General features: G+C 38.2%; 1 protein-coding gene across 1 annotated transcript in view; it reads left to right on the forward strand.

The window, feature by feature from the left end:
• Nucleotides 1-11880, forward strand: part of PTPRO (protein tyrosine phosphatase receptor type O) — a 156330-nt gene that overhangs the window by 119286 nt on the left and 25164 nt on the right. Inside the window, 6 exon segments of the mRNA XM_042890023.1 lie at nt 149-300; nt 2493-2613; nt 5682-5821; nt 8188-8320; nt 9678-9798; nt 11728-11796. Coding sequence (XP_042745957.1) covers nt 149-300; nt 2493-2613; nt 5682-5821; nt 8188-8320; nt 9678-9798; nt 11728-11796 — 736 coding nt within the window.

Raw genomic sequence — 11880 nt, forward strand, 5'->3', positions numbered from 1 at the left:
AAAGCGCAGATGATTTTACTCATACATTTCTGCTGTGGTCATGATACTCTTTTCCCAGTAGTATCCCTTGGCAGAAGTTTATTATTGGAACAATTGGTAATCAGTTGTGTTAGAGCACATCTGTAATATGTTTGTCCTATTCCTTCAGCACCAGTGGCACCTGAGATTACCTCCATAGAATATTATAATCACCTTTTGTACGTCACCTGGACCTATGGAGGAGATGGTACTGACCTCTCTCATTCCAGGATGTTGCATTGGATGGTCATTGCGGAAGGAAAGAAAAAAATCAAGAAGAGTGTAAGTATGACCGGGGAAAGTGTCATTCTCTTTGTATTCTTTTGCTTAATTGATGATTTTGTATTGCAGTGTTTGAGCACATTGGTTAATCAGTTAGAGTTATTTCTGTGTGTGAGCACTTTGGAACACTCAAGCTGTCAAGACAGACAGTGGGTGGAATGCTTCCATTGCAATCCAACAAAAAATACTGTTAATTTAGGTGAGAATTTAGGAACAGCTTATTGAACTTCTGAACTGCAGCCAGTAGAAATTGTAGAGTATTTTTCAGTTAACAGAAATGCTACTTTCAATTTCTGGTCAATAATAAGCTACATTACACTACTGTATGATTTTTATTTTTTTTTAAGTCATTTATACCAGGTGCTATCACTTCCCATTTTCTAATTGGACTCATGTACCACAAGCTGATCAGAAAAGGATTTCACCCAGAAGTGCTGGAAAACTTGCCAGATGTTACGATGGATTCTTGGCACATTCTCCTCAACTATTTGAGCTAATTTAAAAATCAGTTAAAACTCAGAAATCTTAGTTTTCCAATTATGGAATAAAGCCACACTTCAGCAGGGTAATAGGATGCATGTTTAACCTGAACTGCAAGAGCAGCCCTGGACATAAAGCATTGCTGCACAGGAGCACATACTGCCAACAATGTAGCTCCTCGCAGCCTGTGACCTTCAGCACCGCTATTGATGTTTTGATCATTTACAGGTAGAAAGTGGCTGCTCTTTTTCAAATGAAAGGTTTTCTCCAGCTGAAGATTCACCAGATGCTGAATTGGAAGTGGATTTTCAGCATAAGTGCAAATTCATAAGCAATTTTTAATTTCAATTTATACGGAGCATTATAGAATTCATTGGTTTCCTAGTGGCTGCAAGAATGAACCCATCTGGAGCTTGTTGCACCATGAATCTAATTACATGATTAGTGGAACTATTCAAAAACATGACATTTATAAGCAGTAGGAACTTCCAATATTTGGATCTTTGTTTTGAACAAAAAAAGAAAATCCCACGTTTTATTTTTTTCCCAACAGATAAAGTATTTTACCCATTGAATTTGAAAAAAACATTGCTGAAATTTCCCTCCCGTCCTTTCCTTCCAAAAGTTGTGTTCTCATAATACAGTTATTCTTTCAGGGAAAATTCTGACTTCTATGCAACAATTTTAGATAAAGCATACTCGAATACAAAATTATTGGATTTAATAAATATAAAATAAGCATTGAATACAAGATTAAATGGAAATGAACATGGAATATGTAATTTTTCCACTAAACAGAGGATTAAAAATAGAGAGTATCTACAGCACAGAATACACGCAAATGTAACTTCAAAGCCATCTTAAGGGATATTTTTCTTTATATTATTTTCAGAACAAGAGTACCCAGCAAATACTTTTACGGGAATACCTAGAATAAGCTATTTATGACTGAATTTTATGGTACTGCTTATATTTGTAAATATGGGTGCATCATGCTTTCAGGCTTAGGGGTGTATTTTTTCTGCTAAGCTGCGTTAGTCACTTTCAGAAATAGTTTCCTTTGAAAATGATACTATATGATTATCTCTTTACATGATTCGTTGTGGTAAAGATTTTTAATGTGAATGCTTTTCTTGTGGGATTATTAAAATTGATAGATAATAGAATCAGGTAATGATGACTTCTTCCTGCTCTTTTTGTATTTCTGAAGACTCTGGAGAAGTTGGTCAGTTTTTAAATGAGTGGAAAAACTAATGTTAGTCACTGTTAGTCTGCATTCAGAACTGTTCATCTCTCTTGGATCTGAAAATTTCAGCTGAAAATTAAGTGTCCATGGAAAGCAGCTTGAGATTCCTGAATGCACCATTACTAGTTAGCCTACAAATCCTCTGAAAACAGCCTGTTGCAGTGTCTGAGTCCTGTACCCTTCTCTGTGGCCCTGGAGAAATAAGGAACTAACTCGCTCCCATAATAATAGGAAGAAGTTATTCGCAGTCTGTTAAACCCTAGCTTGGATTTGGATCATATCTTGTTTCGAATCTGTAGGCAACTCCAGTCAGTGCTGGGTCATGTAATAAGTTTAGAGTGTGCAGAGCAAATTTGCTGTGATGTGCAGAGCTCTCTTTGTAGTACGTTAAGCAACCAGATTAATTTTAGAAGAAGAATATCTGGTTTGGGTTGTACTTAAGAATTTTTGTCTTTAATTATTGTAGGTAACACGCAGTGTGATGACTGCAGTGTTGAGCTTGCCTCCGGGGGACATTTACAACCTTTCAGTAACTGCTTGTACTGAAAGAGGCAGCAATACTTCCCTGCCCCAGCTTGTGAAATTGGGTAAGAATTGTGTGCTTCTTTGCAAGCTGAGAACCCATTCCACTCATTAAAATGCAGAATTCACTCTGTCAGCAGATTTGTCATCTTCCTCATTTCAGAGTTGTGTACCTGTGATCACATTTCTCTTGGAAAGCTGCAATTTTTTTTTCTCCTTGCTGTGAAGATTGTCCCATTCACATATGTGACACTATTCCCTAAATAGTATTACTCCAGAAGAGCAAGAATAGCAGAATCTGACTGCAAATGGAGTGTAAACTGTTTACTGTCTCTCTGGGAGTAAAACTCTACTCTGTATTTTACTAAATTCTTGAACACACACAGGTTTTGGAAACAGGAACTCGAATTGCCCAGCTGAAATTTTCAGTACAGAGCAAATCTTGGTCTTGCCTGTTTCCCAGTCTGCATTCTGCCACCTGGTATGACTTTGTAGAATCATAGAATAGCTTCAGTTGGAAGGGATCTCAAAGATCATCAAGCTCCAACCCCCTTGCCACAAGCAGGGCCACCAACCTCCATATTTAATACTAGATCAGGCTGCCCAGGGCCCCATACAACCTGGCCTCGAACACCTCTAGGGGCGGGTCGTCCCTCCACGTTTCCTCACTCCCTCAACTTCTCCAACACCAACATCCATCTTTAAATACAGATCAGTGAGAGTATTCTTTACACACACACAAAAAAAATAAAATCAAATAAAAATAAAATCAAATTCATGGCTGAGGAGCACTGCATCATTCTAAAAGAAATGTGTGTAACCTACACAAAGAAACAAAACAAAACAAAAAGATATCTTCCTTCAACTCTGAAGAAAACTGAACAGTACATTGCTGTGCCTCAAGAGATTCACTTCATTTTTGCATGCACATGAAATTATTGAGTCCTTGGTGCCTAAAGCTGTGAAATGTTGAAGCATGCCTAACTGCTTTTATGGGCATTAACTCCACTGTGAAGGTGGGTTAGGAGAGCCGGTAATTTCAAACTGGATTATCTTCTCTATACACATAATATATCTTTTCTGAGTGACAGTGAAAAGAGTGATATTAAAGGTTTTCGTAATTTATAATGAATTAGAGATCTTTTAGAAGTCATTATCTACTTGTCCTTTTCTATAGCTCTCTTTTACCCAAATCCCTAAAACAGTGCTGGGGCAAACAATACAGCCATAAGAATCTAAGTACTTCCAGGTCTTTTCATCAGAGGAAATACTTGAAACAAACTCCATGGATTTTCCCTTCTTTATGCAAGTCTCCTCGTCTGTTCTGCCCAAGACGGTATATCTGTGCACACAATTAAGTGTGTACATTCCATGCAGAGGATAAGTATATGTCCCTGCTACTACTACCCAAATATTTTAGGAATATTTCAAAATATCAGCAAGCTTTATCTTCCATGCAGGTCTATAAATGCCATGTGTTATTAATGTTACACCCCCTGCATCCTCGCTGTGTCTTGTTTTTCCTTATGGACAGGGAAAACAGCAATTGGCAGGGCAGCAGACTCTTGTTGAGCTCTCCCGGTTATTTTGTTCTTGCTCTCTTTGTCAACAAAAAGAAAGCAGAAACAATTCAGTTTAGACAAATTGCCTCTAGACTTCTGTGTGGTTGTTTGCTTCCCTCTATCCTGTTTGCATTTTGAGTGGGCAATTGTAAGGGTATTTTATGAGAGGTTCTCCTTCTCTCTTTTTCTGAGGGAGCACTGGGAGTTGTAATTAGCAGTAGTGGGAACTGATTCTAAGTGATAGACAACTCAGCACTTGGCAGTCACTTAAGCACTCCTGCCAAATGTTCTTCCCTCCATAATGTTTGCTTCATTCTGGCAACTTTCCACTTGCAGAAAAATCGAGCCATTTGCTGGAGGCAAAAGGAAGATTTGCTTGGGATGATGCCAAAATTTGAAACTCATATTTTCACTGAGATCATTTTTTACCTGGAGTGAGGGTTGGAATGTATTTCTAAATCCAGGAGCAGATGCATGGGTATAACTAAAAGAGAAAGATGCTTTCCGATGTCTTTCTGGGACAATGTTTATGCTGCAGACCCCGTGACACAGAAGCAGCCATGTGAAAGTGCCTCAGTCCCTGCCCTGCTCTCTTACCTCTTTCCCGATTGCCAGTGTACTCTTAATAGCCTCAAACCTTAGAACGCTGATCTGATTGTCTGGGGAACAGATACTTCTTCCAAATCTATAACCACCTGAACAATTCCTTTGTGCTGGATTTTTTTGTGATGAATCTTACCCATCATATCCAGGCTTCTGTGACAGCGTCCTATGCAGTGATAATAACAAATTATTTGTAAAAGGAATAGAACAGAACAAATTGTTGTTGTATCTGGTTAGTCAGGATTGCTTTTCTCTGCCCTTCAAGATACCCTTCCCGTGGTCCCAATGCTCCTGGAGTCTCAGACAGCACAACAGCAACAAGTACAAAAACAATAAATTAAAAGCCTCTGAGATCTGGACTTTTACATTCAGTGAGAAGAGAAAACTCCTGGAACTATCTGAAATGAGTGAAGATCCAGTTGCCCTTAAATATTAACCTGGAAGAAAAAAGACAGACTAGAAGATTTATTTGAACTGCCAAATGATTAAATATTTCCTCTGGTGCAATTAAGTGGACCTAGACAGAGCTCACTTTGGGGGGGCTGCTTCATTATTATCTCCTGGGTCAGGCCTTGCAGAGCAAGTATTTATCAGTGCAAATGTTTTGCTAACAGGTGGGCAGACATCTCTTCCTGAAAGAGATTCTGTTAGCATTTTTCTATTAGTACAATATGCTGATTGCCCTAAAAGAGTCTGTGAAAAAGGAAGTGACTATTCAACTGCCCAAATAGAGAACATTTTAAATTAAAAAAAAAGAAAAAAAAAACTAAGACACTTCATTGCCTTCCCATTTTGCATTGGTTGCTTATCATCATGAGGGACGGTGCTTTTTGCTGGCAGACTATCTGAAGGAAATGAGTGATAGAAAGGCATTGGACACTGCATTTCTTTTTATGTGATGCTTCCTCTTCTTGGTTGTACAAAGACTTCGAGATAAGCTTAATAAAAGGAGATTTTCTCTTAACTAGAACCAGCACCTCCAAAGTCACTGTTTGCTGTCAACAAGACTCAGACCTCTGTCACTCTGCTGTGGGTGGAAGAAGGAGTGGCTGATTTCTTTGAAGTCTACTGCCAGCAAGCTGGATCCAAGCAAGAAATTAAAGTCCAGGTATGTTAGGTCCTTTTTGTTTTCTACTTTTCATTTCTAAAACTGACTAGGCCTGGCATCTTTCAGATTTACTGTCTACTGCTTAGCATTTGCCTCTATAGTCCAGGGTTTGGGTTTTCAACCAAATGTGATAGGGTGGTTCAGAATTAGAGCCTTTAGAGCTGAGCGGCTAAAGCATTTGAAATGCTAAAATATTTTGTTATTTTGCAGTGTTAAGGCTGGCTGATCTTGCTGATGAGATTGTTACTGGTTGAGCAGAAGCTATGTTCATCCATGACAGCAGCAGTATCAATCCTTGCCTAGTCATGAAATGAACTCTATTATAGTCTGCAAAACATGAAGAGCCACAAAACTAAGGGAATGTCAGTGAGCAGAAATGGGAAAATTTTCAGGTAGCTTGATTAGAAATGGGAAAAATAGACATATTTAGATGCTACAGGGCTGAGCTCTTTTATACAGTATCTAATTATTACTGGGTTACTGTTCTCCTGGTTTTGAGGACTGTTAACTGAAGTTAAGTACGACCTTACGTGCTATTCAGATTTCCTTTATGGGAAAATGTTGCTACTTCTTAAACATTTTTTTCTTGCAGCATTTCCTTCCAGATTCAACTTCAGAAAATAATCTTTTTTTCCTTCTCTCCATGTTGACACGTATGCTCTTTGGACACATGAACACCTGAGTTAGATTGGTAAAGCTGTTCTGTGAAAAGGAGGATCAGTATTAGTTTTGATTTCTTGCTATTCAACATTGTGCATGAGGATTACTTGTGGCTTAGCTGACGGCTTAGTGAATCACTGTGATTGCGTGCTATGAAACACTGTCATCTGGACTTTCCCAGAATGGGGAGTTATTCAGGAAAAAAAAAAAAATAACCCACACGGACCTATAATTATCCCAAAAAATATATACACCCTCTTTAACTCAGTATTGCTTAATATTTAATATTTTAAGTTAAGAAAGGCATTGACTAAAGGAGAAAATGTTCAGATGCACTTGAATCTTTTGGATAGTTTGGATTCCAATTTTAGATTCCTGTTCTTTTCACGGTGAATAGACAGAGATCATGAAGTCATTATCTACTTAGCAGAGATTCAAAATAATGATGTGATTAGACAAGAAAGGTACCACAGGATTTGCGGCTTCAGTGCTGAGCAATTATGTTTTAAGAACGTCAGGAAAAGACTGCTCCGTTTGGCAGGAACTTCAGTGGTTTCTCATTTGTTGACACGAACATCTGGCAGTGGGAAATGCACAGAGATTAGCAGTTCACTTCTCGTTAGATTCATCACTGTCTTTTCTGTCTCTGTGACAAAAGGGGAAGGACTCCTTTTTAAACCTTAAAAATGGATGCTTTCTCTTTAGACCGGTGAAAATCCTTTATTTGTGATTTTCCATGGTAATTGCATGAATATTTTTGTCACTTTCCTCCATTTTTAAACTAGCAACAGATTTCCGTGTTTGAACATCTTGGGTTTTTGTTTGACTTACTTAATTCTTTCCAGAGGGGAAAATGGAAAAAAAAAATATCATACCAAGTCCAAAACATGTCCCCTGCTTTCAGCTGAGGGAATACAACCCTCCTACCTTACATTCATGTATATGTGATTTCATCCGTGTAATGTAAATCAGAATTGCATTGCAAGAAGAACCCTTTATCATATAGAAGGAACCCCTGGCTGATAATGAGCCACTGAAAATATCCAGTGCTCAGGGTTTGCTGCATTGCACTCTGTGCACTCAGTTTCCTGTTACTGCATCTGCAAACCACCCTTAGCTCTGCTGGAGTACAGAAAAGTACTCTCAGTGCTTACTCTCAGTAAGTATAGTTTTCAGAACCATAAAGACCTCTATCTTTAAATCAGTCCATACATGGTATTTGTTTTTTTTTTTTCCAGACCAGCATTTATAAAACTAGGGACATAGAAATTAAAATACTGCATAAAGTTATTATATAAAAAATAACTGTTTTCCTCCTACTTGTGTGGCTTAGTAACGAGCTTGAGAGCTTCTACCTACCTCTGGGAATGTTCCAGGGGATGCAGCACTTTCCCCACTGTGAGTGTGCCTGGCCAAACCACTACAAAGCACTCTCCTGCCCACCCCAAGGGGTTCTGAGCTCCCTGAGGTGCTCTGGGCTGTTCCCACTGCTGTTTTCACCCCTGTTGCTCTCCCCTCTTCTGCCAGACTAGATGCCTATGTTTGAGGGCAGGTCATGGTTACTGTCCCTACATTTCAAAGCACTGCTTTTATCACCAAATCTAACTTTATCATTTCAAATAAGTGGGAGGAGAGCAGAACAATGATTTGTGTTCTTGCATTTATGGGAGACACAAACTACTGTGTGTTTTTCTCCATGTCTATAGGAACCTGTCACTGTCTCTTCACACGTAGTGACTATTTCCAGCCTAACTCCTGCCACTTCCTACAACTGCAGCGTGACCACCTTCAGCCACAATAGCCCCAGTGTTCCCACTTTCATTGCGGTTTCCACCATGGGTAAGCAACACTTCCCTTTCTACTTTGTCCTCCAGCTGCAGCATCTGTTTCTTCTTGCTTTCTAAAGCTGGTCTCAGCAATGCTGGCATCCAAACATTGTTTGTGTCGTGGAAGAGATGCCAGATGTAGTAGGGATGGGGAAGTAACTTTTAAAAGTTTTTATTAAAACCTTGATGGGGTTTTGATTGCTAAGTTGCAAACTAGTGGCTCAGTTCTCTATTGGCTTTTAGAAATTAGAGACCTGGTTTATAGTTTCAAGGCTGAACATCAGTGCATTGCCTGATGACATGTATGGAAAAAAAAACCATCTTGTCAGCCAATCCCAAATGAAACAAGGAAAATCACACTGATGAGCTCCTAAGGAGAAAAATCTCTTCAATTTCAATGAGGAAGTGAAGACAGAGTGAGAGCAATGAAGAGAGAATGGGATATCCTGAACCATCACATGCCAGAGGGATAACTCCCACTGGAGGCTATCTGGGCTTGCCATCAAGTCTAGCATTGTACTGGCTCTGAAGAAAGAAAATCAGTGTTGGATTGTCCAGAACAATGGATTTTTATTTAAACTCTGCCATTCATAATGATCAACGTGATCACTGCTTAGTTAGCATAAGTCGTAGCTTTAGTCATGTGTCCTGTACATCATACACTACTCCATCGTGGAATTCAATGCCTGAAATTAAGCTCAGTGACTTTTAGCTCTGTGATTTCTATTCTAAAAATGCTTCTCTGGATGTAAAGTTATTTTGAGCAAGTAGAGCAGACAGGTTTTCTTATGTAATGAGCAGAATGCTCATTACATAATGCTCTTATGCTAGTAATACTGATAAATGTAATATGGAACAAAAATAAATCAAGATTTTGTTATTGAGTGTTGTTTTGAGCTCTTAGTTAAAACAGAATATACTGTTAAAATTTATTTGACGATGTCATTCAATCTACTTCAACCCAATACGTTAACAGAGCCTCTGCCTGTTATTTTGCTATTGGATCAGAGAAAGGTACTGACTATTGCTGAAGAACACCTTCAGAGTTGGAAGTGTGCTTTGGAGACATAGACAATGAAGAATATCTGTATTTTGTATTTCCTTGTCCATTTTTCTCTTTTATTAAGTATGGCAGTTAAGGAAAAAGAAATAAAAACATCAGGACACAAAATGCCACAGTGAAGTCATTTCCCTGTGGAAATGTTGTAAGAGCAATAACTAGTCAAAACATCCTTTTATGTCTAGTAGTATATTTTCCTCTCTGTAAAACTCTAGGCTGAACAATTCATAAATATAACACTATGGGTAGGGCTAAGGGAACTTAGTTCCTCTGAATCAAATAACCAAGATCCCGTTGTTTGTATATGCAGTTACTGAGATGAATCCCAACATAGTGGTAATCTCTGTGTTAGCCATTCTAAGTGTCCTTCTCATTGGACTGCTGCTGGTGACCCTTGTTGTGCTTAGGAGGAAACATCTACAAATGGCCAGGTGAGTCCAGATTTATGTTAATTTCAAAATTATCAGAATGCAACAGCACATTATGCCAGTAGCTATAACTTGGGATGTTTTTATACTTGGTTAATACTTGAAAAGCTTGTGATTCCTTCACAGGATTGGTCTTGCTGATGTTTAGAAATATCATATCTTCTATTTACCTTCATTCTGGACCTGAGCTATCAGCCTGAATGTTTGTCTGATTTTAACTTTGCTGAATTGGGTAAATAAGAAGGGCATTCACTTAATACAGAAGGGTTGTGTCAGGAACTTAAAGGATTATTTAGGTTTGAGGCATCTTGGCATGATTAGAACATCAAAATGATTTGCAAATCTTTCATTTGGTTTTGAACAGGGGTTTTCTGTATCAACAGATAAGATGGTTATTCCATTTCATCAGGTCGAAGATTCTCCATTTCAGGCGCCATGCAAGGCCTCAACCCTGTTAGCCAAACCACCAGGATGAGGAAAGGTGCACTCAGGGCCTTGACAGTCTGTCCCTAGAACATTTGACAGCCTACATCCATTTGTCTGCCCAAATTCTCCATTCATATGGGATTCCATCCTATGGGAACAGCAGCATGGCACAAAGAAGACTATCTTACCTAGATCTCATCCTTCCATGCAGTCAGAATGCAAAAACTGAGATCTACAAACCCAGGAAAGATCTCAAGTCCTTCTGTTCACCTATAGCATTAACTATTCCCATTTGTTCTTTTGTACAGATAAAGGAAAAAATTATCTTGCACAAGTAAAACTTTTTTTTACAGAACCTGTTCCTTCAGATGTATGCACCAATCCTTTATACCTGAACACAGACATTCAATTTTCCTTGGATATCTCACCTGTAAGAGTTCAGTTTTGTGTAAGTTACATTATAGAGTAGGAAAACAGTGGAGAACACTCCAAACACACTGTATGTGGCTTATCTGCTGGGTCTAGAAGGTTCCTGGAGTCTTCATCCTTTTATAATCTATGCTGTATACCTTATATTCATTTACTCTTCTAGCAAATTGTAATTGTTTCATATAAAAGCCTTGTGTATAAAATCTTTGACTTGATTACCTAGCAAAGTCTACATTTTATGTATCATGTCTTGGCTATATATTCCATGAAACAGATGACCACATCACATAGATTTTAAGGCCATTTCTTTCAGGGAATATTATGTGGCTGGTTCCTTTTATATATGATTTGCTCTGGGAAAATACCATCTAAATTAATTTTCTTCTCTATTGAATTACTGTGCAGACAGCCTAAAGCTGTTTCTTGTTCTCTTCAACACTGCTTCTAACCATAGAAGATAAAAAACCCAAGAGGAAATTAAAAAGTAAACCCAGTGAAGCTGCAAGCACTTGTTTGTTTAAATCAAGGAAGGAAAAATAGTTGAGTCAGTTTATCATTTGCAGCAGAAAATAGTGAACTCATGATAAATTCACTGAGATGTTCCTCAGGAAATTCAGTCTTTTTCACATTTGTTTTCTGAACTCAAAATTACCACACGTTTGTCAAATGGAGACAAATATACATCTTTTCCTTAAAGGACTTGGAATTGGGAATATTTAGTATAGAAAGGTAAATCTTTTGTGTTTATACTGAAGCCACCAGGGGTTTCAGTGCCATACTGTAGAAATCCCAATTCTGAATAGATGAGGCTTATTTGAGTTTTTTTATTAGCCACCTTTTCTTTTTTTTTTAGGTTTTCTAAAGATTATTAGGAAGCCTAATCTCAGGTTAATGGTTTTGGAGGACTATATTAAGGGATTTCAGTTTTGTTTTTCACACATTAACTCAGAGCTAATAACAAATCTGAGTGCTCAGCACATCTCAGAAGCTTTTGGTGTACTCTCTTGAATCAGCATCACTGCAAGCATTGCGAATCCTAAGATGGTAACTGTGTGCTCAATGGTCTTCCTGAAACAGGGAGTGTGGGGCTGGAACCTTTGTCAATTTTGCATCATTAGAGAGAGATGGAAAGCTACCATATAACTGGTGAGTGTTTAAAAAGAAAGCTTTTAATTATGTTTTTCCCCATCTCTGCTTTATTGGCAAACATGACCTTTAAATTTTAAAAGT

This window comes from Lagopus leucura, unplaced genomic scaffold (assembly GCF_019238085.1).
Source record: "Lagopus leucura isolate 7727_CA_CO unplaced genomic scaffold, USGS_WTPT01 Super-Scaffold_100159, whole genome shotgun sequence".
Classification (NCBI taxonomy): domain Eukaryota; kingdom Metazoa; phylum Chordata; class Aves; order Galliformes; family Phasianidae; genus Lagopus; species Lagopus leucura.